The sequence below is a fragment of the Orbicella faveolata genome, unplaced genomic scaffold, assembly GCF_042242905.1.
Source record: "Orbicella faveolata isolate gen_17 unplaced genomic scaffold, um_ofav_v1 contig_13, whole genome shotgun sequence".
Lineage (NCBI taxonomy): Eukaryota > Metazoa > Cnidaria > Anthozoa > Scleractinia > Merulinidae > Orbicella > Orbicella faveolata.
Window position 1 is genome coordinate 10,971,465 of NW_028301540.1, and position 27,999 is coordinate 10,999,463.

Consider the following 27,999-nt stretch of genomic DNA (forward strand, 5'->3'; position numbering starts at 1 on the left):
ATGAATGTGGGGATATAGATTATGCAAAATTTAAAGGCAATATTATGAACTTTGTTAACGTCCACTTGGCAGCCTAAGGTTGTAGTGAGGTGTTCTGTCAAATCGTGAAGAAGCAATGACAGGTATTCACCTTACGTCACTAGTAAATTAGGACAGTCCTTATTTTATCTGCACCCTTCACCTCCACTCCCCCCTTCGGAGGGCAACCTCCAGTACAGGGCCTGTCGAAAACATTTTTCAAACGAGCCGACAAAATTTTGAACCCCTTGGTTGCAAACTTCAAAGTTGCTGACAATAAAAGACTAATTTTGGTATGGCCGGGAATTTCCCTTTTCTAGCAATCCGTTACTTCAGTTTAGTTCCGCTAACGCTAAACATTTGCATGGCCTTTGGACAACAATCGGTACTGTCGTAGGCATATTCATTCGCGATATCTTGCTTCTTTCTCTCCCATTCCAAACAAGCTTTGTTATAGTTCCAGTACTAACCGCATCGGCTATGATTTCGTTCAACACTAACGCATTACTCGGGTTATTTACTGCCTTGGCTTTCCACGTTCTGGTAAACGGAAGTATTAACTCGGACACCGTTCTTAGAAGCGCCCCGTTGGTTTTCAAAGAACATTCATCTGAGAATATTCAAGGATGCTATCGTCAAAACGAAAGCCTGGCTTTGTGTTTTGACATACAAGCCAGATTTATAGAGTTGAGCAGTGGCGACAACAGAACGCTTGTCCATTTAAGCGATCTTCCACATGAGATGTTTCTTTTTCAAATACTGGATGATGCTTTTGTTGGGTAAGTCTCGGAACGTGTTTCAGAATATTATTCCTCGACATTTTAAAATGTTAAACATAGGCGCAGATAAGCCACGATAAACTCTCTTCGGTATTTTATAGGCCTGACTGAAAAAATATTCCAACACCCGGCTGTCGATGTTTTTTCATAGTTATTTTATTGAAAGGTCAATAAACCGAAAATTGCATGCCTCAGCGTTCGGTACGAAAGTGAAACCAATGATAATAATCTTGGATTTATCATTATTTATTCCCTGAGGGGTTAACTCGCACGTGAAAAGGTCGGTTTTGTATTAGTCATTGTAACCTAGGTTCTAATTGACCGGACCGTGAGTGGCATTTCATTACCCGTGCATGAAATACAAACATCGACCTCGTGCTCGAGAGAACCGTATACTGAACACAGCCTGAGCTGTGTACCTTTTATTCCGCGTGGTTTCTTCGTTTTACGTTTGCTTGCTTTGCTGCATTAAACACAACCAGAACAGTCGACGATGCTTGTAGTCTCGCTTAGGGATGTAAATCATGGATTTCAGTCTCACTTTGGCTGTTCAGGACGAAACGTACTATTCAAGAAATGATTAAAAACCGCTATTATGTCCGATTTAAAGTGGTTAATTTTAGGGGTAACATTAAGCTTGAGCTGCGGCCAGGTTAGTCTCCTTTAGGGGTTTAATTCACATTTTCCGACGAGTATCCCCGACCATTTATGAGGACTGTCTATTCCCAGTTTACGTCCAAGATGGTGACAAATATATTTTCAACGCCAGAGAAGAGGAAAACTTTACATAAGAAGGACCTGAACCTTAATTGTCGTCTCTGGTTTGCGGTTAATTAGCTTAACTCGAGTTTGCTCGCGGTTAGCTTTCATTTTGTCGTTTGCGCGACATTATGTATAGCTAAAAAAAACTTCGCGATCTTGGCAGCCAACGCTCGGATAGTGTAGTGGCAAGTGAATGCATCCTGAGACGAATTTCCCGGGTTCGGTTTCAGTTCGTCTTCAAATGTCTGCGAAAAAAAGAGAGATTATTTTTCCTCATTTGAAATATATAAAAAAACTAAGTGTGGAATGATCTTCATGTAAAAATAAATTAGTGCAGGTATAATCTGGTTCTGGTTCTTGTTAACTAAGGTCTTCCCATAGAGAACTGTTGGAACCCGGGCTTGGAACGAAGTGGATAAGTTGTTGACTTGTTTGTGTTAACAGTTACAGATCTTCTAAAGTTCCGATGCATCTTCGAGATCTAACAAGGAAACACAGCACCCTGCATAATCTCAACTGGAAGAAGATGTATGACTCGGAGCACAATCCTAACATCGCAACTCAGGACGATTTTGCTGCTAAATGGCATTCAGCGCTAAGCCGACTGCACAGGACCAGGGAGATCACTTTGTTACATGCCCTGTCGACTGCCTTGAAAGAATACGCAAGAAGTCACTCGATCCAGATGCGATTCCACGTGCATGACGCTACTACCAGAGAACGGTCACAAAGAAACCGCTGCTTCTAGAATTCGCTGGAGTAAGAAAATTGTCGGGTACACCAAAAACAAAGAGGATGATGGCTCGATGAAATCAAAGGACGTTCGAAGCATTTCCTCACGAGAGAAAAGAAACATTTTTCGAAGTAAACGGAGCGATTATTGCGTCGATTTAAGGTCTAATCCTCATGATGACGAGTGTTTAGGCATGTGTGGACCCGGATGTACATGTTGGTCCTTTGTTTGTGGGGACTGCTGTTATAACAAGCTATGCCTTGAACACGACAAGTGTTGTCGGCACCGTGCATTTTCAATAAGTTGCCTGCTACCATTTCTTTATGACCTGAGTTGCAAAGAAGGTTTTGGTGGCTATCCCAACTGCCTAAATTGAAAGAACCTGTTTTCGCTGATGCTATCAGATAGCCTTTTCTAGTTTATAGGAAGGCTTCATTGGGGTGGTGGCTTTCACGGTTAATTTCCTCGATGGACATCTCAGCTGGAATGAACATGTTAAAGCTATTGTTTCTAGGGCTGGTAGGCGGGTCGGTATGCTAGGCCTTGCGCGCCGCTGTATCACTTTACATAGTCTCATAGTGCTAATGCCATTTATATTTCAATGATTAGACCGATATTAGAGTATTGTGCTGGGGCCTGGGCGTGTTGCGGGAAAGTAAACAACGGAACTTTAGAAGCTCTGCAGAAGCGAGTTGGAAGAATAGTAATAAAGACATCTAGTAGTGACACCGCTATGGAAGCTTTAAAGTGGCCTAGTCTTAGGACCAGGCGCGATGAACATATCCTTAAGCTTGTGAGGAAATGCATAGATAGTCGTGTCCTCAATATTTTGATAACTATTTTGTTTTCAATAAATACATTTGCACTCGCTCAACCAGGCAGAGCAATCTTTTACATCTGCCTGCAATAAGAATGGAAACAGTCAGGAGATCTTTTCTTTTTATTATCATGGAAGTACGGTTTTTAATAAATACTGTAAATGTACATAAATTTGAAGATGTTACATGGTTGTTATAGGCTTTTGATATTTGTTGTAATGTACTTTCCTATATTTATGTTTTTGTATATATCCTATTATTGTAAATTCTGTGTTAGGTAATAGCTTCAGGGCTTCTATTGATAGCAGAGATGCTTTGTAAGCTCCGTGAAGGGACTACCCTGAAACTTTACCTTTAGATTTTTACTTTTAAAAAAGGTGTCTATCCATCTAACGGTTAGCTTATTTTCTTTGCGGTTAACAGAAATCTCAGGAATTAATAATTAACCATTGTTTAAAAACAGGTATGCAATGCGTACATGGTTAGACATGCAATACATGCCTATTACTATACCTTATTAATAGAGTGATACGTTTTGTAGTGATCCGTCGACATTTTATTTGAAACATGAACAATACATATATAAATATAATTTGTTGACTCATATAGTATAAATATGGAATGATTTCTGCTATTGTGGTCATTATGTACAGTCTTGTGAAACCATATCTACCCAAATAATTATACTGGTTTACACTGACAAGTCTGTCTTGCTGAAAATGTGAAGTAAGCTAGACCAATAAGATGTGACCATTATTTCAGTGTCCTAAAAGCAGAATAAATGGAAGTATGAATATTAGCAATAATTCTTTTACATCAAGTGAGCTTTGAAATTGCTTGCCAAACGTTCACTGAAATGCGAACTAAGATTAGTGTTAACCCTTTACCCCCTAAGGCGAACGGCAGTTTTTCCCCACTCGGCAAATAAAGACACTCTGCCTGTGTACAATATGTCATTTGAAAGCCACTAATCAGCTTATTTAAGAATTGAAATCAGCAGCTACGAAGGAGGTAGACATTTTGAGAGAAATTGCTTTAAAATGGGAAAATTAACGCCTTCAAAAATGTATCAGTCTTCTACTATATTAGGTATACCCCTAAACTATAGGTTATTTAGCAGTTCTTAGTGCATAGCTTGATATGAAACAAGTCTTTCATTCCATTTGCATCCCGAAACCTTCTGGGGGTGGTCAACCATGTCTTGGATGGGAGGGGGTCAAAATTTTATGACTTCAATGAGCAGATCTTCACAAGACAATTTTCATGGCAAAAATTCATAGAAATCTATCAAATATTCACAAAGGTATGACCTTGTGTGCCAATATGCACTTTTAGGGGGTAAAGGGTTAAATTAATACGGACACGTTCTCTGTAAATCACGCAGAAGCAAAAACGTTTGCCGAGTGCATTTTGACAGCAAACTGTAACGAATCCTCTTTGTGTAAGATCTGAGCCAAATCAGAAACACTGGAAATCAGTCTTTTGTGTTGATTAACAATGGAAATTAGCGACTTTGCTACACAGCGCTTCCCTGTGAGTAAGGAGCATCAAAATGAATCACAATTGGGCCTGGATTAGTCTCAACGCAGCCAGCACCGCTGGCAAGACGAATTCTTAATTCGCAGATATAAGCTTAGAAACGATACAAAATTTCCGTGTAATCCAGAGACGATTCATTTTCGTTATTTCGAAATAACGAATCACACGTTTTAGAACTGGTAAATAAATCGATGCGAAGAAAACCAATAGTCACATACACGTAGAACACCACAATTTTTCCTTGAAGCATCCTCGATACCCTCTGAGAGCGGCCCTAAATAAACGCCTATGCATTGCTGTAGACTGTTCCCCATTTCAGCTTTGTTTTCCCAAATTAAGTAACTTAAGTACAGATTAAGGTGCTCAAAATTAATTCGAAGTTCCAGTGAGACAATTCTCTAAGAAATCATGAAGGTAATTCTCGATTAGCTCAAGGTATTCTAAGCTTACTCAGTTTACTCAGGTTTGCTCAACAATGCTTCAAAATCTCAAAGTCACAGAATCGTGGTATCAGGCCGGCGATCAGAGCCAGCAATATTGATCTGAATATCGATGCCCGCTCTGATACAATGTATTTGCATGTTTTAATCAAATTAAAATGAAAAAGAAACACTCACGTTTTGTTCTGGAAAACAGCTACGCCACACACAGAAAAGTTGCTGGTAAACTACGGTACGGTGTTTGAGGAGTATCACTAAAATAATTTTTTGTTTTAATTCTTTTCTTGTCCGTTTGATTTCTGAAATGAATTTTTGATTACCAAAATCGGCAATTCCGCCACGTGACCTATAGTTTCAGCGGTCCGTACATGGAGATTCAATTATGGCTGCGATATCTAGTCAAAGAGCTCCTGAAAACGGTACATTTTAATGTTTTCATCGTTTATGGATCCGTTTCCGTTAGCTGGGTTGCCATTTAGGCATAGACAAAGTTATAGCCCATCGGTATTTTCACGGTAGTGCATGGTGACAAGTGAATTCACGAAGTAGAATTGGACGATATTCACTGCAGCGATAGAAACCATGTCACACAAATTTCTGTGTTTTATCGGCTACAGCGCGCAGCAGGCTGTTTGTGGAGAAATGGTTCGCACGATCGTCGGCGATCTTATGGAAGCCAGACTCTTCCTTCTGTCACGGTATGTACTTTTTTTTTTTGCTTTAGAGCTAAGAGATTACCTTCTAGGCCATGTACGGTCTTTAAAGAGTCTTGATATGATCAGGGAATATATCTGGAAAGATTATGGAGCTAACAATCCGCACTTGGGAAGCGTTGGTGCTGACAGAAAATTTGTCTAAATAAACAACGTTTTTGCTAGTGCGGATAGGGCCTTTACTAGTAAACTTTTTTTCTAATTGAGCCAGTGTTTGTGCCACACGTGTGGTGACATCATGGCTACGTCTAGTTATCTACTTTATGTAATCAAAACCTCGAATGTAGCGTGCGAGCAGGCTCCCGGTGAGGACAGAAAAAAAAAAATTCGGCGAACGCGAAACAGAAGAATTCGGACTCACCGGGAGGCTGTTCGCAGGCAACCTCGAATGACGTCTTGTTGCAACTTGTTTCAGCAACTGAAAGCAAATTTATTCTACATATTTACCGAGCCGCGAAGCGGCTAGCCAATCAGCCTGCGCAAAAAGTACTATTCACTTGTGTGGTATATACTAAAAGGTATTATTAAGTAAAATATTTCAGAATTGTAAACCAATATGGCTTACGTCTACCGGCTTTTCCTTTTACTACCAAGCCAGAAGACAAGATACAAAGACGGAGTCCTGACAAGTGATCTTGAGACTGTCATTTTTTTGGCTAATTTTTGTTTACGGTTATTTTTTTTTACGGCTAATGGTTAAAATGTTTACTGGCAGTAAACCCCATTGTTATACGTCGTATTTCAAATAAGTTTTCCGATTGGAGGAGAACGTGTCACGTGTCGTGGGTCAAAACTCACTAACTCCCTAGAGAAAGAACAACTTGAACTTTCGATTCGCAGGTGATCAGTTTGTGCTCCTTGAAATCGCGGCAAATTTGTGAGCCAGCTGGCGTCAAGCAAACGATTTCTTCGCATTTTTTTTTTATTTTTGAGTTGGGAGGTATAATAAAACACTTAATGACTGGTCCCGCGGGAAACAGTGAGGATTGTTTCCCCTCGACCTCAATGTGGAACATTGAGGGTCTCGGGGAAACAAAACTCACTGTTTCCCTTGAGGCCAGTCATTAAGTGTTTTATTGAGACCCTTTCATAGCCCTTGCGGAGATTTCATTGAGACGATTACTACTTGCAGTGGTCTTTAGCAGAAACAAGGCTGATTACGACCTAGAAAACTTAACGTGACAATGATGTGATAATAGGGTCTAAGATGAAAGCCAAGAATTGCAACCGTGGACAGCTTTCTGGACCTGGTTGGGTCTCATCGATAAGGTGTAGCAGCAAAAAATAGAGCAATCAGCCTATTGTCTACTAACCGGACATGGTAATGACTTCAGATGGAACTCAAATCCAAATGTTTGCGGAATGGCCAACGTGACATGCACAACGCGTGACTGTGAACAACATGCAAAATCGTAATATCATGTCGTTGCCGCGATATTGTAGATTGCGAAAAAAGAAAATGTACTCCAGAAAAAGAAAAAGAAAAAAAAAAAGAAAAGAAAACATGGCCAAACCCTGTCAAAAAATGAACAGCATTTCGGATCTGAGGAGAACTACGACCCAGACACCTTTACGGTTGTGCATGACGCCAGTTTTTTGTTGGGTAATAGCTTATACCAGAATTTTTTACAATCAAATACAAGACTGACCCAGATAGTAGAAAGCACTTGCTCGATCCCCCCGCGCACGATTTTTTATTCAGCAGTTTCTGCTGTGAAGGCTTTTTTTGGAAATTGCTTTACCCCACTCCCCCTCAAAAACTAATGGTCCGTCCCAAGAGAATTTTCTCTTGTCCGTCCCTTATTAATTTAGCAGGTGTCACGCGAGTGATCTTTGTGACGTAATACTCAGACTACTCGAGTGATCTCTGTAAGCAGTGAAAGACCCTGGTAAAAGGCCCAAGACTCTAAGAGATCCGAGAAAGTTGACCTTGATCAGATGAACCGAAAATTCACTATAATGCGGTTATCATTCACACGTGTATATTCCTTGGTGTAAATGCTTTGGATATTTACGTCGAACGAAAATCGCCCATAATTATCTCGGCATCGATAGCCGGTGCAATGCATTTACAATACCGATATTTACTGGCTCCTATATCAGACAAAACGTAACATAACTAGCCATTACTTGTTTGTCTTCTTTTCGTTTTAACTCGGGATAAATTTAACCAGCGAACGCAGACGTATTTCCGGTTGTCGCTTGTCTCCGCCGAAAACAACGTCTGCGAACCCGAGCCAGGAAACGATTTCTTTGACGTAGGAATTTTAAGCCAATCACAGTTTAGCTCAAGTAGCCCCAGAAGTACTGCGCGAGGTATTCGCTGCGAGGAGCACTCGAGTTTCATTCTATCATGGAATCTGATTGGCCAAGGAGAAACAAAAGTCAAGCTCAAGTAGCCCCAGAACTACTGCGCGAGGTATTCGCTGCGAGGAGCACTCGAGTTTCATTCTATCATGGAATTGGCCAAGGAGAAACAAAAGTCATTACGTCACAGAAATCGTTTCCTGGCTCGGGTTCGCAGACGTTATTTTCGGCGGAGACAAGCGACAGCCGGAAATACGTCTGCGTTCGCAGGCTAGGATAAATTGAACAGTCCCAAAAATTTCTTGTGTGCGCGTAGGAACCTGGTACGAGACGCTTTTTCCCAGGCGTTCCTCACGGAGATGAACAAGGGAACTGGGAAGAAATAATTGCTTCCGGCTTGTCACTTGAGCTTTTCAAAGCTTGTCACGAGTCTTCTCTAGTGCAAGGGAAATGGCTGTTCGCAGAGTAGAATGGGCGCTTTTGATATTAGTAATTTTGAAAATAGCTTTTTCTTCATCGGAAGAAACCTGCAAAAGGATCAATGCATGTTCATGTGAGCTATCAAATGGAACGAAGATTGATTTAAAGCACTTGGACAAAACTAGTGGACCGAGGTAAGCTTAGCGAAAAGTATTCTGCAACTTTCGTTTCTCGTTAAAACTGGAACCACAAGTAGCTTGCAAGGGAGGTTCATTTGGGAGAATCTTTTTAAATGAAGCCTGGAAGCAGTTCGAAGGTTACATGTTCACATGTACTTCGAATGGAAATGTAGGAAGCTTGTATTCCTTCAATTTGCGAGCTAGTTCCAGTTCACTACCGAGAAAACATTTACTTGTCTCTTTTGACTATCTTGAGGTCACATAACATCTACACTATATTTTAACACTGAAGCAATTTTTCCCAAAAAAATTCTCGGAGTGGGCAACATAATTTGCAATGCAGAATCTTTGACCTCAATTGTGCAACAGTATACTGTTAGCCATGAATTGACTGAGGACCACCGTTTCACTTTAAATTTTGTTGTTATAATATTATGCATCAGTCAATTCCAGTAGTGTGCATCCCCTTTCCCCCTCCGCCAAATGCAGCGGGCAGGCATTTGCTCAAGTCTTAATGCTGGGGCTGGGGCATTTGAAATTTTATTATTGCCTAGTGGCTGGACATTTGCATACCCCTAGTAAAACCCAGGAACATTTGGCACCCTTGTGGAATTGGTCTTCCATGTGGCTAAGAATAAATACTTTGAATACGCTCATTGTAGGAATTGACAAATACTTGTGAAAACATAGTTCGTGGCAAGTCTGAAGCGGCGTTTTGTTTCGTCCAAGGGATTCTTCAGAGACCTTTCGGAATTTAACAGCAAACTTGTTGAGCATCGTGCTCAAAGTCCTGCTTTTAAATTCAAGATGTTAGCAGTCTGGCCTTCTGTCGCAGAAGGATTCCCAACCACGCGTACTTTCACATTTATACAATAGGAATTGACAAATACTCGTGAAAACATAGTTCGAAGCAAGTCTGACGTGGCGTTTCGTCTTGGCCAAGAGACTCTTCAGAGACCTTTCAGAATTTAACAGCAAACTCGTTGAGCATCATGCTCAAAATCCCGTTTGTAAATTCAAGATGGTAGCAGTCTGGCCTTCTATCGCAGAAGAATTCCCAACCTTATGTATGTTCACATTTATACAATAGGAATTGGCATTATTGTCATACTACTAAAGGTATAGGCCATATTCATATTCCCAGTATTGGACTGCAACTAGTTTGCAATGGAGGCTCATGTGGGGGAAAATCATTAAAAAGCAATAAATGTAATTTGCATATGAAAAGACTCCCCTGATTAGCCTCAGTTGCAAGATAGTGCCAGTCCAATACTGAGAATACAAATATTGACCATAGACCACTCTCTCTATGGGCTTACTGGCACAATAAACCCACGCAGGATGTTGGAAGAACGCAAGGAAAGCTTGTTAAGAATGATGTGAATAAGAATGTGTTTATTTATCCCTGACTGAAACGTCAGCTTCCCAAACTCACCATGACAGTTGATTTCAGGTTGTTAAAAAGCTAAGTGTAAGACCAGAACATAGCCTTGATTCATGGCATCCCTGTACTGTAGTCTAGCTGCTTTGTACTTCCCCATCTTAAGATTGCAGTCTGCATTGTGGCATTAATTTTACTCTGATTTTAAGTATTATTAAATGAATAAATCCTCATTAAGTTGTAAAGTGCATGTACATGTAACAGATGTTTAAGTCCTCCTGCTTTAGCAAATATTGAGTATCCTTGTTCACTTTTACCAGTTTATCCAATTTAACCTCTAAGCTGTAGACCCTTTAAAAGGTGCAGCAGGAAATTAGAATTGTTAAATAATTCAAATTTGTCAAAAAATGAAATGTTCTTCTTGAAATGTTCTGTATGGAGTCTTTGGGGACAGCTTAATGTATGTATCCTTTATGTATTTTCCTGTAGAAATGTGTAGTGTGTGCCTCAAAACAAGTTCCAAAAGTTTCAAAACCCACCTGGTAGATAGCTGATTGCAGTGTTGAAATTACATGTGATACGTATACGCAGCAGCATTTATTTGCAATATCACCTGACATTGCTCGTCTTAATTTCATAAGAAAATAAATAGAATTGACCACTTTACTTTTAAATGTTAAGCTGATCCAAACGCTGAAGCAAGTTTCTAAATTACGTGTTAAGATTATGTGTTATCTGAGCTTTTCTCTGGCTATGATGTTCAGGGAAGCTGTGGAGTGTCTGCAGACTCGTACTTGTGCTTGCACCAAGATGCCTGATTACAGATCCACTCTTGTTTTCAATTTGTCAAATGCTTAAGTAATGGTCCATATAAGAAGGATAGTGCCACGTGGCAAGGAATGCAAAAAGGTGCTAACTTTTGTGCAACTTTGCTATTGTTGTATCATACTTCTGGTTGGCTTAGTCAACAAACTCTACCAAAACTTCAGGTAGCTGTATATACATTTATCCATAATTGATCAACTATCTTCCTTTCAGCAAAACCTCTTCTGAGTCTAAATACCACAGTAATCCTACATGTATGTGGGGAACATTGGAAAATTGGAAGCTTTTATTGTCTTTGTTTACGACTGTTGTGATTGGTTGAATGCTTTAACACAAGGAAACTACCTTTCAAAATAGAGTTTAAATACATTTTATTTCATAAGCCTGCTTTTCATTGGGTGATACGTTCTCCATATGAAAACACAACTGTTTCAATGTGGGGAAAGCGCATTGCCGCAGAACAGTAGAAAATGCTACAGTTCTTATCTGGACCATTACTTAATTTGAAAGACTGTGCTAAATAATCAGGCAGGCTGTGTTGTCTTTGTTGTGTTTACACAGCGACAGACATGACTATCTGTCATTTTTTTAAAGGTACAGATTGTAATGCCCATCCAAGCTCAGAGCTGGATGAAACTGAATGCAAGACTCATTAAGTTAGCTCCAAGTGGTTAAAGCTTTCTTTTTTTTTTCATTGATAGTTTTATTGGCCTGAAAAGTGATGCTCCTGATCGGACATTTGACTGGAACCCATGTACTCCTTTCAACTTGCAGGAGGGTCAGTGTACGCAAAAGCATGTACTGGTGAGTTAAACAACAGCTCTTTTGATTAATTTCCAGCAATGATGAAGTGCTGGGCAATGTTTTGTTTTGTCATTGTTAAAGAGTCACCTACACATACATGGTTTACATGTACTTTGTATCGTGTGTCTCTGTTATAATAATATTTATAATTGTTATTTTCACAAGATGAATCAAGATTAACAACTATGAAACACTCTAGATAACGTGCTTGAAAAAAGATATTAAACCAAGCTCACCTACTGGAGATATTTTAAGTCTCACCATGTAAGTTGGTGTCACAGAAACGGATCATTCATGAGAACGAGGGAGGCGTGGTGGCCTCATGTTTAGTGCGCACATCTCTGGATCAAGCAGTCCAGGTTTGAGCCCTGGCCGGGGACATTGTGTTGTGTTCTTGGGCAAGACACTTTACTTTCACATTGCCTCACTCCACCCAGGTATATAAATGGGTACCGGCGAACTTAATGCTGGGGGTAACTCTGCGATGGACTAGCGTCCCATCCAGGGGGGAGTAGAAATACTCCTAGTTGTTTCGTGCCACATTAAACCAGGATAAGCTCCAGCCTGATGGGCCACTTGGCTTGTATGCAGACTTTACCTTACCTACCTACTGGAGATAGTTTAAGTCTGACCTTGAGTTGGTGTCACAGAAACTGATCATTCATTACAATGAGCGTGATCTTCACAACTGTCAACTTTGACTGATGGATACACCATTAATTTGTTTGCCACAATGCAAAGGGCCTAATTACGAGGCTTAATGGTGACCTGTTACATCTCAGGGCTGTTTCATGTAAGATAATGGATGATGCTTACTAGCAAATGGTTAGACAAGTTTGCACTGGACTAGTGACGTCCTTGGGCAGATTTCCTTTGGACAGCAGTTATAGAAAGCTAATCGATCAGCTCTTTCTCAGAGTCACTGTACAAACTAAAATTCAGACATGTGCATTTAAGTGTAGTTTAAGCTAACACCAATTGAAAATGGGAAGGGATGGGGAGTGGGTATTGACAAATTAAAAAAATAGTTATAATAATGAAACATGTAGCTAGCAGTTCTCTTCATTCAGCTCCCTTCATACCTTGTGGAATCTTTTCATGTCACAGGGTTCTGGGAGGGACTGATTGCCTCTCAATTTTTGATTTTCTGTAACCTAGAACTCTAGAATTCATGTTTGTTTTTATGTGTCCTAAGTCCAATTGACATGTCAGTTAGCTGCACAACCATATTATCTGCAACAACAAAGGAAACCACAAATATGAGCTTACAATTCAACTGCTTTTGTTTTCACAGACTGATTTTCATAAATTTATATACAACTTGGTTGAGTTATGCATGTTAATTTGACGTGAATGATGTATAGCTTTTGTAAGATATTTTGTACCTCTCTGTAGGTTACCCAACTTGGTAAAGAGGAATGTTTCCCTACTGGAACAGATGACACCAGTTTTAGTGTGGACAGTGCAGGTAGTGTTGTTGTAACATATGGAGGTATAACAAGTGGTTCCAGTCCGCAATCTAAAGCAAAAAGGTATTCAATTGTTGTGTTATTTTCAATTGGTGTATTTTAATGGCATAATCACTGTAAAAATATCTGTGGATTTTTTGGCAAATTTTGTGTATGGTAGATTATCTGATTGAACCTTTTTAGGTGTGCTTCAGTGGCATGACAGGCTTGTTCAGTCTCGCAACAGGTATTTTGGCTTGAATATATCTTGCTAAAATACAAACCATGGCTAAACCAAACTTGCCTGACATGCTACAGTACCAATAGGCCATTGCCGAATTTCCTTTTTCCTCTGTTTCAAAACGGGTCTTTGTGCAAAACCTTTCATATGAAAATGAGTTTGATTTGCATGAAAATGAACCAGTAGGCGAAACACATTTTCATATGAATGGTTTCACTGGTAGATTCCGTTTGATACAGAGGCCAAAGGCGACTCAGAAATGGGCTATTAAGCACACCAAAATGGTACAAGTAGTGTAATAATTGTCTAATTGTAATTTTAAGGTATGCGTCAGTGGCATGACAGGCTTGTTTAGTCTTGCAATAGGTATTTTGGCTTGAATGGCTGTTTTTATACTAGAGATCACATTATCCGTCTGGACGAACTTGGGGAAACATTTGTAGTTCGTCTGGTTATGCGTCTTTAGTATGAAAACGGGCACAAGACGCATTATACGTCTATACGAACTATCCGAAATGCGTCTTGAACGACGAACTACGAGAGATAGTTCATCTAGACGGATAATACGTCTTGTGCCCGTCTTTATGCTTAAGACGTATATCCAGACGAACTACAAATGTTTGCCCAAGTTCGTCCAGACGGATATTGCGTCTTTAATATAAAAACGGCCAATATGTCTTGCCAAAATACAAACCATGGCTAAACTTGCCTGATATGATGCTAATTAAGAGCCCTTGTCCGTAAATATGGAAAATAACTCGGCAAGGGTCGAAAATTCGATTTCGCTCATATTTTTACGTTAGATAGGCTAGGGCATGACAAAAACTACTGGATAGTTTTTTTGGCAAAATATCCTTTTCTTTCAAAGAAATATGCAAATTACCAAATTCCGTTAAAATCGTCATTTGACGCACCATTTTATTAGACAAGTTTGAGAGCCTCGCATCCAAAACCACATCACTCTTCAGTCTTTGAAACACTCAAATATTTTTGTACAATGTTTAATTGTGTACTAGGTTGATTTTAGGGAAAGTTGCGGTTTTTGTTGGGTGCAAAATAATTAAATTTCGAAGACAGGTATTTCATTCACTTAAAAGTACTTCGTAAAAATAATTGATTTTCACTATGTGCGAAACCTTCATATGGATTAAGCTTCTGGTGGTTGAATCGCAGAAGGATGGTCTACAGATTCCTGTAAAAATTTCTTTGTTTAAATGATTGTGAGCGACGCGAGAACTTTTCAAAGTACGTTAAAAATGCAGATATTTGAGCATCCGTCGTCAAATTTCAATTTACGGGTTAGACATATATTTTAGCACGCGCCACATGTCTTGAGCTATATTAAGCACGGTGCGCACACGTTCTGCGCATTACGCAAGACATGGTTTAAGCGCCACGCGCGCGCTGGGTTGACATGACGCAATCAACTACGCTACCAAGTACACGACTAAATTGAAAGCAAAATTTTCTTACTGTGACCAAATCAAGTTTAATGAACCTGTACTTAAACCAGGAACACCAGAACAGCAGCATATCGCTAACCACTGACTGTTAACGTCTTCCAGCTGAAAAACTAGCTGTTATCTGTCGAAAATTATACTGAAATCCAACTGTAAACACGCACCTGCAGATGGCGTAGTGCTCGCGCAAAACAAGTGCGAGATACGCAAATGTTTTACTTACTGGAGAGGTGACAGGAAAAAATGTAACGGGCGCCGTAAAAAGTGTAAGAAAGGATCAATAAGTTTAAAAAACTCGTGGTTAGCCCTATATTTTATGTTATGAAGTGGAAGTGGCAAGTCTATTCAGCACGTGATTAGTTTCTGGTTGTGGGCAAACGATATTTAGACTGTATTTTAGCTGAAACAAAATCTCCGCTTTTCAATACCCTCTTTATGAGTATCTCACCTTGGACTGGGTCTAAGTTATAATGACATTTGATACAAGAATTTCTGAAACAGCCGCCAGCTACATTTACGCAATGTAATTTCGATATGGTTGAATTTCTTTCGTTATCTTTCTTTGAATTTTGTTCTTTCATTAATTAGCTATTGTCTGAACGTAAGTAACTTTACTTCCATAGGTCCTGTTACCCAAGGATTTTTTTGGTCAAACATGATCGCACAGTATCTGGGAAAAGTCTAAACGGGTGAGAAAAAAGTTCGGTCGAAGACCCGTTTAGACTTTTCCCCCGCCCCCACTAACTGCCCCTGGGTCTCCGAGAGTGATGTCTATCATGATTGTCTTGAATTGACTCCATGTTTACTAAGAAATTTAGCTAAATTTATAACCCGATAATGAAAACATATGCAAGGTACACCAACCTCTATTAAGCGGCCACCTCCCATTTCCCCGAGGGTAGCCCACTGTATTATATGTAAACCAAAAATAATTGCACAGCGCGAAAAGACCTAGCTATAGGTACGAGTTTAGCGTTACAGTATTTACGCAGGGAGTGTAGGTAGCCGTGGTCTGGTAAAAGATGAGAACACGGGCAATGGTTGACTATTCATTCTTTTCATTGCTTAATTTAATCTCTTCCTACTCAACAAGATTGCGTGCTCCCTGTGGTTCCAATCCTTACGGAGCCTTACTTATGAGGATAGAAATTGTCCTACCCCTACCCCTAAAATGGGATGACCGCATTGCGTGACGAACAAACAAGGAACCGCTGCAAGCAAGGATTCAAGCAGCAATAGATCAAGCGATGATCAAACGTCATATTTCGGTGTAGTGCAAAGCAAGCAACTATCTACAAATCACTTAGCCGTTTTTGACTTAGATGCAGTGGTGATCATATGTGTCGAAAGAGGGTCATAGATTCATGGTATTCGACTATTAAATAAGTTGACAGTTGGCGATGTACATCGGACTTTGTGTAAACAAAAGCTAACTTCTGCTTTACGTGCAACGAATGGTGACAGAAACACGACAAATCGGCTTTTGGACCTGCCTTTTACAGCAAATAAGGTTAGAACATTTCGAAATTATCAGCTCTGTGTCTATTTCAACTTAAGGACGGTGCGTACTAAATACAAATGTTTCTGCGCCAGGTTAGGACCTTACGGAAAAAGTAGATCTTTGCAAGGTCTATCGGAATCCACAAAGAAAAAAGAGGGTAGCCACGCATTTTTCCGAGATAATTAGCCTTGAATCTCAACAAAAATGCTGACAGCAGCATTTTTCTGAAAAAAGAAGAAGAGGATATTTCTTCACAGCTTTCTTTAGAATTCGCCTTTACATACAGAAAAGCAAACACATTTATAAAGATCTGAAAACTACATGGTAAGTGGTAACATAAAAACCATTTTTGGTATGTTTTTAATAACAAAATTGTTGCAACAGCACTTTTAGGGTCTCTGATTGGGATACTGTGTCTATTTCAACTTAATATAGCTCAAGACATGTGGCGCGTGCTAAAATATGTCTAACCCGTAAATTGAAATTCGACGACGGATGCTCAAATATCTGCATTTTTAACGTACTTTGAAAAGCTCTCGCGTCGCTCACAATCATTTGCCCAAAGAAATTTTTACAGGAATCTGTAGATCATCCTTCTGCGATTCAACCACCAGAAGCTTAATCCAATTGAAGGTTTCGCACATGGTGAAAATCAATTATTTTTACGAAGTACTTTTAAGTAAAGTGCGTATTTCTTTGAAATAAAAGGATATGTTGCCAAAAAGATATCCAGTAGTTTTTGTCATGCCCTAACCTATCTACCATACGAATATGAGCGCAATCGAATTTTCGACCCTTGCTGCGAAATTAAGAATTTGTCTGACTTTTACAGGCAGGCACTCTTAAGTGCACCAAAAAGGTACAAATAGGTGTAATACTCATAGCTCAGGTGATGATCATCACTAGAGCCAATATAGTGCTTTACAATTAGGATGTTGTGTGTGGTATTGAGTCATATTTACAAAAAACAAATGTTACCACTTCCCAATGGGGCTTTACATTGTTAATTATCTAAAGTTACAGTAACCATGATGATGTAACATGTTAAAAATAACAACGAAATCATGAAAAAATGCAGTAGAAAATGCAGTTAAATTACAATAAAATGCAATAAAAATTACAAAAAGTTAACCAATTTTACTAAGAAGATAAAAATTAACGTAATAGTTTATTTCTTAATTTCTTTTAAAAGCAAGATCAGATTCGCATAACTTTAGAGTACAATCAAAACTATTCGTTAACAAAATTGTTCAATAAAAAATGTCCCTTGTCCAGCAGTGCACTTAAAAAGCACGATTTTTAAAGGTTTAAATGTTGACTCGGAACCGCTCACCTCTCCTCGTTTTCATAAATGGAAGAACGAGGAAAGATACATGTAAGCAGGCTCTAGACTAGTGATATGGAGCACATCATATGACTTATATTGGCTAATAAAACCTGCCATTTGACTCTCCGATGTTGATCAAAGTATTACTAGCGCATTGCCTTTTTTTTTTTTCCATGATAGCATCTTCAAAAAAACATCATGTGATGTTAAGCTTACTTTTTTCCCAATCAGCTGTGCTGAAAAGATGACTCCACTTGCATTGATATAAAGATGAAAGGGCTTAAGTCATTGACTTTTATTAAGAAATTAGTTATGCCAACTGTTGCTAAAGCTGTTTTGTTCTCTTTCTCCTCATTCTACCAGTTGTATGTACTCGTTTGTTTGTTCTTACACAGGATTACAAAGATAACTTTAAAGTGTGATCCAGGGGGATCAGGAAAAGGATCCTTTTCGCCTTTTAAGGAGACAAAGCCAGAAACAGGAACTTCATTATATGTAAATATCTACATTTTGCTAACAATGTCTGAAATCCCCTCTCTCCCCTCCCTACAATGTTGTATCCACACCAAGGAAGACATGTTACAATTTTTATTTATTCTCAACTTCGGATAACGCATTTCTAGCTTTCTGTTTTCTCATTTCAGAATCCCGGTTATTAGCCAGTGTAATCATTTTTACCCATGGGTTGGATTTGGTAACTTTCCTCTCGAGGAAATGGGAGAAATAATGGGTATGAAAGCAACATCAGAAATAGGAACTTTTTCGAAATTGAAGGAGTGAGATGAATCAGGATCCCAGTATATGTAGATATCTACACATTGCTAATAATGTCGCGAACATTGCTCGCCCCTTTTTTTCCCTAAAATGGTGTGTTCCACACCTTGAAAGACTTGTTTTATATATTTACACTTCGGTTTTAAAATTTAATTCTGTCTGAACTTCTGATAATGTACTTTTAGCTTTCTGATTTTTGAATTCCGGTTATCGGTAAGTTCTTTTCCATCAAATACAGTACCGATCAGAAGAAACCTAACAGGGAACGCTTGACCGAACGCGTTCTGTTTCCGTTCCACACGCGTTCCCGTTCCCGTTCTGTATCCGTTCCGCATCCGTCCTGTATCCGTCCCGTTCCCGTTCTGTATCCGTTCCGTATCCGTCCTGTATCCGTTCCGTATCCGTTCTGTATCCGTTCCGTTCCCGTTCTGTATCCGTTCTGTGCTGTTCTGTTCCCGTTCTGTTAGGGTTCCATCAGTAAGCGTTCTTGGAACTCGTTCAGAAGAACGAGGTTTCCGAGAACTCGTTTACAAGATTAGCGACACTCATTTGCATTTCGTGAAATGGGTTAAAACTGTGGCCTTTATGCGAGAATACGGACAGTAAACTTAAATTTTCGTGATGAAAATATGAGTCCAGTTACTCGAAAAATACGGGAAGATGGTATTGTAACTTCAAGGCCAGTTTATAGTAAGTCTTTTTCCGAAACGATACAAAGCGACCGGTAATCTGTGTGATTGCCCGAGGAAAGGAAGAAGTAAACGCGATCGATGAAAAAATGCAAGCAAAAGACGAACTTTCGGCTCTTGTATTTACACGAATACCTTCAGTGAGATTTAACATTGAAGTATTGCCGAAAACTGTTCGGCAAATGCGGCAGAAATTTGGCTGGAGGGCGCGAGCAGTGCAAAGTACTGACGAAAAGCCGAAGCGAGCATTTTGTGATACTTTTACTGATGTTATTTTCACAGGCGAATTTTCAGTTAAGATTGAACGTTATCCTTGCCGATCCTTCCGCAAAGTTGGTGAACAACACCGGAATAAAACATCGATGTTTCGTTTTGTTTCTCTTCACGAGGAAACCCTTCAATCCCAGTGAAACTCAACTCGTCCATCCATTTCCTTATTTGGACATAAGTTGAGCTTGTTGACAATAACAAAATGGCCGCGAAGAACACGAAATGGATAAGAAGATGCAGGGAAGATGCTTGCTTAGTGCGTGTAAAAAGAAATAAAAACGACATAAGGTGATTGGTTCTGTCATTTTCTCAAGATCACCGGGCTGGACAAAAATTGGACAAACGTTTATTTAAAGTTACATCGTTTCCAAATCCTTGGTAAGCACTCTGATAGCGTAGCTTACGAGCATGTGTTCTGAAAAACGCGTTCTCTTATAGTTTGCGTTCTGGAGAACGCTTTTTTCCATTTTTGTGATTCGTAAACGTTCCGTATCCGTTCTGTATCCGTTCTGTATCCGATCTGTATCTGTTCTGTATCCGTTCTGTACCCGTTCTGTACCCGTTCCGTTCGCGTTCTCGTACCCGTTATGTATCCGTTCCGTTCCTGTTCGCAAACGCGTTCCCTGTTAGGTTTCTTCTGATCGATACTGTAGTTTTGCTCGCATTTCATTGGTCTAAATGCGTCACGTGACTGAACATGCCCCAACTAAAACTGTGGAATATCTGAGTGATATTCCCCAATTTTCAGATCCGGCGAGATATTTGAAGGATAATTAACACAACAGCCCATATTTGACTTTAAATATATCCGTCTGTATTCTTAAAACTAGTAGTAATCAAAGATCATGAGTGCGTTCGGCACCGTCACTTTCCTATATATACCTTAAATGAGCTAACTAGCTGACTTTCAACCTCTGTCTATTGCTAAAATCGACATTTTTCATGAACAACCGAGGTTGTACACAGACAGATATAGTGTCAAAGTCTATGCCAGTGAAGAGGTCCCCTGTATAGACTACGATGGCCGATTTGTTGTTCAAAACGTTGCGTGACGGCGCCAGTTTCCGTACACTCGCAAAAATAGTAGGCCTTCAAAATTTCCTGTTTTGAAGTAAACTCAACATGAATTCAAAACTTAAACAAAAGAACAAGCTTTGCCTGTAAGCAATTTTAAAGCTCCCATTCGATTTGCGTTCATGAAAATCTTCTCGTTTGCCCAAAGGGAAATTCGGTTTGGTTTGCACAATTTCATAATTCAGGCTCTGCGTCTATGCCAAGTTTTTTTTGTTATTTTTAATTTACTTTCAAAGACCTGAGACTAAAGGGGACCAGAACAAAATAATCATTTACATTCATGTAAAATAAATAAACTGTTATTCACTAGGCCGTTTTTAGCTGGACATTCTTTCTAGGTGTTTGTTTACATACCAACGTTCTCTAGTTAAATGTGCGGCTTCGGTTTCCATTCATCTAACCCGCTGTAACGAGCTAGACAACTCGGTAAGATGTTTCTATAACCGCGAATCATGGCCATCTGCCGAGCTACACAACTCGGTAAGTTAAAGTAATATATTTTGCGCACAGAAATCAAATCAGCAAAGTGAAACGACACATTTCCTACATCGATTTATTCCGCACAAAGCAGTGTTGGTTTTTTGTCGAAGACAAGACGGTAGACAACAGGCAGCCGAACTGCACCTTTGTGTTTGTCCCAAAAGTCGTATACATTTCGTGAAGACATCGATAAATCTTAGCTACAATGTCATTTAACACCATAACTCTAACTTCAAACTTCAAATACGCAACTTGCCGGTAACAGCAGATAAACACATGGAGACGCGACGAACACACGGAGACGCGACGAGAATGGACATGATGTCATTCGCCCCTGAAGAATTTTTTGGGGGGGCCAAATTGGTGTCCCCGTATAGATAGACAGACAGACAGACAGACAGACAGACAGACAGACAGACAGACAGATAGATACACAGGTCTCGAATTTTTATGCATTACGGGATTAGAACTACGTTCTGTCGAACGCAAATATAGCCACAGAATTTGACTTGTCACTGATAATCTTGATACAATTCTGTCCGAGAGCTAGCTTTCCACAAGGCTTATCGTAGCTTAAATAAAAGGAAATAACTCTCCTGTATGACTTTTGAGAGCAGGAAGACCGTCTTTTTATTGAATCATAAATTGTACAATTTAATTAGGAGGGCTTTCAACAAGAAATTCGGGTCTAAATCAGCTTAAACGCACGACTTTGTGGTTAAAAACATACCAAAAGTGGTTTTCATGTCACCATTTACTGTGAAGTTTAAAGATCTTTGTAAATGTGTTTGCTTTTCTGTATGCAAAGGCGAATTCTAAGGAAGTGTGTGAAGAAGTATGTTTTTCCCCTTCGTATTCAGAAAAATGCTGACGTCAGCATTTTTTCGAGATTCAAGACTAATTATCTCGGAAAAAATGAGTGGCTACCCCCAGTTTCCTTTGTGGATCCCAATAGCCCTCGCTATTCTCTACTTTTTCAACATGGTCCTTATCTGGAGAAAAAACCTCTGTATTTCGTAGGCACCGTCCTTGAGGCGTTTTTTTTGTGTGAAATCACCTTATTGCTTTAATTGTCATGTGTTTCAGTCTGCAACATTTACTTCAAGTTATGCCTGTGCAAAATCATCAGGTGGCCTCAGTGCTGGCAGTATCCTTCTAATCATGTAAGATGTCATGTTATTGAGCTGATTTAACCTTCAGTCTCTTAGATATCTAAGGGCCTTCATAGACTATAGACATTTAGTATCACCCAACTAGTGGACTAATGCAAATCCTGCATTTTAATTGGCTACGCTACCAGAGGACTATTAGTAATAGTCCTCGAGTCAGCGCGAAATTGGCGCAATCGAGCGTGACGCTTTCTTTCGTTTTATTCCCGAATAACTATTTCTTCAACTTGCATTTGCTAACTTTATCATTGCCTTTTCTGTCCGACTAGTTGGGTGATACAATTAGATCCTTCGCCCTGAAGGGCCACGGGTCAATACGCAATTGTGACATAACCTACCTACACATTACGTTACTTAAGGACTTACAATACACTGTAATTACTTACTTACAGAAAAAAAAATAACTCGCAACAAATTATTAAGAGACGCCTTAACTGGTGAGAAAGAATTTCCACTTCTGCTGAAATTCCCTTTCACCATTCAACGTGGCAGCAATATATTTTTTTAGCTCGATGTTATCCTGCACTAATGAGATGAAGTCGATGAAGACGAACATAGTATTATTTAGAGCGTTGATATACAGATAATATTTGCCTAGCATTATGAGGTGGTTGAGGGTCAACCGGTCCGTACGGGGGCGAGTAATTCCAAATAATACCTCTGGCTCGGAGAGAAGTAAATTCGCATTACTTACGGTAGAACACCAACTTTGGAACTTATCCCCAAAGGAAGACGCTTGCGGGCAGCTAATAAACAAATGACGTATGTTTTGACTATCAGAGGGGCAGAAAGGGCAGGATGGGGAGGCACAACTGTTTGTTATCGACAACAAAAAAGGTAGTGAGTGAGATGAGTTTTCGACAACTGAACGAAGATTTAGTTTGTGACAGCTAAGCAGTTTCCCTTTTAGAAAAGGAAAACTGCTTTAGTTGTCGACGACTGAATGGTTGTCAACAACTACGTTTCGACCGTTTTTTTCCGTGTGTGTGGGAATCAGTGGTTTAGTCGTCGACAAGTATTGAAACATGACATGCGTATTGCGTTTTGAGCATGCGTGGTGAACGGTAGTTCCAAAGCTCTCGCTGGCCTGACTTAGTTATCGACAACTAACACTCCAATGTGTGGAATGCTCGCATCGGACACAATTAGTTGTCGATAACAGTAATTGTTGGAAACAAATAGTTGTCGACAACTAAATGTCTAAGGGCCTAAGAAAAATCCTAATTGACACACGTCTCCGAAATCAGTATCCTCGGAAAGAGGACGACATCTTCCTACTCAGTAAGTGGCGATAATTTAAACCCTACGTTAATAATTCATCAAGCTTAAACAAAAGAAATTATGATCCCGACGTTGTTTGGATATCTGATCTTAATTAGCACAAATTTTTTCAATTTTATTTCTCCATTTTCCCCTTAGTTTTAGTCTCGGCTTAGAGGGTATATCAAACACTCAAGACAGTGTTTGACCACATTTCCAAACAGCTTGAAGTTCGACGAAAATACTCCGCTACGCGTCGTATTTTCAACTCTCTTCTCGTTGTTTGGAAATGTGATAAATCAGTCTTTCGTGTTTGATATATTACTTAAACAGGTAAGAAGGAAGTTCGAGGTTAATTATACTTTCGTTCAACATGTCCCAACAGGATGCTGAAACAGTGGTAGCTCTTGCATCCAGCGATGTTAGGAGATATTGTATCAAACTGATGTAATATTTGACCGGGACTTTGCACAATTTCTTTTCAGATTTTTTTCTTTGCTTCTTATGTACCTCATCATCGGAATGTTGATAAACCGTTATGGCCGTGGAATACAGAGCATGCCTGAATTACTACCAAATCATTCCTTCTGGGCCGACTTTCCCTTTCTTGTTAAGGTAAATGTACGAGTTAATTAAATACTTGAGTTCTTCCTTTGGGTTTGTGATCATTTGTATGTCGAGATTAGGGATTATTCCTCGATGCACGGGATAAAATCTTCTTTTTTGGGGAAACAATCTTAGTCTGGCTGCCTCCTTTTATACAACACAGCAATGACATCATCATCATCATCATCATCAAAATCATTATCATCAAAATCATCATCATTATCATTATCATTATCATCAATAACGACGACGACAACAACAACAAATCAAGGACAAAATTACCATATTATTTGCAACAATTACATTTGCTACCCAGACTTATCACATAGACTGAGTCAAGTTCAGGGCTGCTAAATGTAGGATTGAAATAAAGTATATCGTTCTTATTAAGCTAGATTAATATACAAGTAAATAGTACAAATGATTTTAATTTTTTCTAAGCAAACCTGAAAATCATTCAAATCCAACTGCACATGACCCGTGGGTGGCCAGACTTTAGTTTTTACCTTTCAGTGCAGGGCAAATCCAGTACGACCTGTTTGTGGGAAAAATAGTGAAAGACTTTTCTTTTTCGCTTTTTGTCTTCAGGATGGAGTTGTATTCACTTGTGGCTGTATCAAGGGTGTGTGTTCTTCCCTTTATCGGAAATGCAATAAAGACGGGTACGCCGAGATATAGGGAGAGATTTCTCGTTTTGTTCCCGAAAAGACATGGATGCCTTTAACTTTGCAGTCCCTTAATTTTTCGGTCTCTGCTGATAATATTAAATTAACAGATAGATTCCATGTTGCCGCGCGTCTGTTCAGTAATTGGTGGCACACGATCGAGCCGTTAGGCGCGTGTGTGACACATTTTTACCACCTTTTGACATCATCTGTGATCAATTACTGAACAGACATACGGCAACATAGAATCTACTTGTTCTGTATAACAAAGAAACCAAAAAATGTAAATGACGCCGTTTATTTACTTCTGTAAGATATTGGAGTAGAATAGTAAAATGCGAGAATGATTAGATATATTTTGCAATGGAATTTTATCATGGAAAACGTCATAATATATATCATTATATTAAATTCTCAAACCCTTAGGAAGTTCTATTAGTGTTACAATGTGAGAACGTTAATAAGAACTTTTATGTTGAGATCTTAAGGGACTTACGTAGGAATTTGAAAATTATCGCACAAGAGTGTTTTTGCTAGTAACACTCTGATTTGTACTGTATCTGTAACATATTACACATTGTTTGAAACTTGTTATACAAGGTAGAAAGGTTAACTTCAATTTCCCTGACATACCATAAATTGCTGGAGACTTTATACAAAGCAGAAAAGTGAAATACAATTCCCGGCACAGCTATGGGGGCATCCTTGCTGACGTCACAGCTTACATTTTGCCTCACATCATGCTCTTTGGTGTACTATTCAAGGAGAAATTGCCTTTCATAAACTGCAAAATGTGTGGGTGGCAAAAGCACTAATGTTGTCATACTATCTTTGTAAATTTCCAGTTTCTAAACCCGCGTCGTACAAAAAGCATTAACACATTGTGTTCAGATTCCTTGGCAGAGTTATTCGTGTCATGACCTTTCAATATTCAGAACTAAGTTTTTTTTGTAGCTCCATCAGTAACTGAATCGCTTATGTTAATGAGGCAAATGTTGCAAGTAAAGATTCCCCTATAGGTTTGAATACATGTATCTTTGTTGACGCTATGCCTTTCTCTCCTTCCCCTCCTTTGTTAGGTGTTTTGAAACGTTGAAGGGAGCGAGAGAGAAAGTGCCCAACTAACTGTATCTGAGATCGTAGCCTTTCTTTCTTGCATGTGTCAATACAGTGTGTCGTTTGTAATACGTCCTAATCTTTCTGTAGGGTGTAAGTCGTAGTACCCCATTCCAAAGGTCACTGACCATTCTTTTTTCATATTTTGCTTTTGGTATGTTGTTTGCCATTTTTGTTTTTACGTTTTGTTTTTGGCTTGCTTTTTGTTTTATTTTATTTTCACATCTTTGTTTTTGTTTTTAGCGACCCATTGTTTTCCAATTTTTTGGTTGGTTTGTATTTAATGTTTTAATTTTTTTATATATTATCTTTTGTCTTTTGTCCTTTGGTTTTTGATTTTGATTTTTTCAGCTTCAAATTTCAAACCAAAAACGAAAACGCGAACGGTCGGGGTGCAGACCATCATTATTTTTAACTAATGATGAAAAAATGCTATCATTTTAAATATTAGCTACGTGTAGAATCAGGACTGACTACGTAAGCTTCGTTTTAAGGTTGTCAAGTAGAAGTGTTTAACGAAATAAGTCACGCTGTTGCAAGTGTAAATCTGACACAACCATAAAGCCAGGTCGCCCATGTGTTGTAGTCATTTTGGCAGTAGAGAACAACTACTTTTTAATATTTTGGCCTGTCTTAATTGCAATACATAGCAAAAAAAAAATGTAGAAATAAAAAGGAAAGTTGCACAAATGTTAGCGAATTAAGATGTGACCAGTGACCAAAGTGAATAGGGTTAAGAGTTGGTCACTGACAAAAGTTTATGTAAATCATGACAACTGTTTTGTTGTCGTTAATTATAACCCTGATGGTCACCAGATGTAACGTTCGGATAGAACTTGTTATCATGCCTTTAAAGACTGGAATGCCTTGGACAGTGACTTGAAGAACTCTGACACCATATGTCAGTTTAAAAGTAATTTTTTAAAATGTATTAGTCTATAATTTACTTTTGTATTTTTAATATATTTTTTTTAATTTGTGTATTTATTTTTTAATAATTTAATGTTATTTTGGATCGGGACCTTTCTGTAGATCACCTACGGGTGAGAAAGCTTCCCGTTAAAATATCATTAAAAAATAGTTCAGCCTCCTTTTTATGTTAGTTGTTAATGAATTTGACAGTTCTTTTGGCATGCATTTTTGTCTATAGCCCTGAAAAATAGTAATTGACACTGGAAGGCAGTCTTTGGAATGAGTCTCCTTGTTGTTGTTCAATATTGCCCTTGGTATTTTTGTATTGTCCCTTGTTTCGTATACATTATTGAACAATTATTTCACGAGCGCGCGTTGGATATGAGATGGTAGATACACGCCGAGTTGGCTATAATCCAACCCCAACAAGCGCGAGTGGAATAATCGTTTTATTAAAAACGCCCACAAAATATAGAAATTAGGCTAAAACAAAAATAAAAATGCCCCAAAAATCACGCGCACGCTTACCATATTTGTAGAGCATGATATCATTGCTCATAACCCATGATGGCTAAGCCAATGAAAACTCTCGAATTTCATTATCCATTGGCCCAATTTTTAATAGAATGTATCACCATAAACCAGAACAGAGGGAAACACGAAATCGTACCGAAGGTTGAAATTAAACCACAGCATATACAGTGGGACCTCTTTAATACGGACAGCTAAAGGCGAGAGCCGAGTGTATCACGAAAGTGTTCATATTATAGAGGTAGAGAATATGTAAAATCCTGGTTTCTCTTGGTCTATTAGACCATTTTGCAGTTGTCTGCTCAGTGACCTGGCCTTTGGATGGCAGCGAGGCTGAAGTTGACCTTGTTTTGATACAGAGCATACTGTTTTTGTCGGGTAAATGCACCTAGTTAGCATCAGAACAACTTGTTTTACACAACAAAAGCAGTGAGGTCTGTGTCAAAACAAGGTCAACTCCAGCCTCGCTGCCATCCAAAGGCCAGGTCACTGAGCAGACAACTGTAAAATAGTCTGTTGAACTGTTGAACTGTCCATAATAATTATAGAGGTTTCCTTGGTTCAGTGGTGTCCGTAAGGAGAGGTTCGACTGTATGTTGGAAAAATAATGCATCTTGTTCAACCGATTTAAAATATTTTCTTAATTAATTAGGTTTATTCTTCTATGAGCAAAGCTACACCTGAAAACATTTGTCAATTATAAATAAAGAAAATTATTAGTACATATTGTTTCTTCATTTCTTAAACTTTCGGTTTTT

General features: G+C 39.0%; 1 protein-coding gene and 1 pseudogene across 3 annotated transcripts in view; both read left to right on the forward strand.

Annotated features, from left to right (window-relative positions):
- Positions 1–27,963, forward strand: part of LOC110062664 (uncharacterized) — a 43,543-nt gene extending 15,580 nt beyond the window's left edge. The window contains exons 1-7 of one of the 2 annotated variants that reach the window (XM_089284627.1): positions 8,478–8,723; positions 11,616–11,718; positions 13,114–13,250; positions 18,091–18,190; positions 22,069–22,145; positions 23,897–24,026; positions 24,606–27,963. In XM_089284627.1, the coding sequence (XP_089140753.1) occupies positions 8,560–8,723; positions 11,616–11,718; positions 13,114–13,250; positions 18,091–18,190; positions 22,069–22,145; positions 23,897–24,026; positions 24,606–24,695 (801 nt within the window). In that variant the 5' untranslated portion in view covers positions 8,478–8,559 and the 3' untranslated portion in view covers positions 24,696–27,963. Of the gene's footprint in view, positions 1–8,477; positions 8,724–11,615; positions 11,719–13,113; positions 13,251–18,090; positions 18,191–22,068; positions 22,146–23,896; positions 24,027–24,605 lie in introns of those variants that run through there. The other variant, XM_089284626.1, reaches the window with a different exon arrangement.
- On the forward strand, positions 102–3,906 carry LOC149114974 (uncharacterized; annotated as a pseudogene). Its single transcript, XR_016205965.1, has 2 exons — positions 102–797; positions 2,004–3,906. The product of XR_016205965.1 is annotated as an uncharacterized LOC149114974 (transcript).
- Positions 27,964–27,999: the final 36 nt, after the last annotated feature.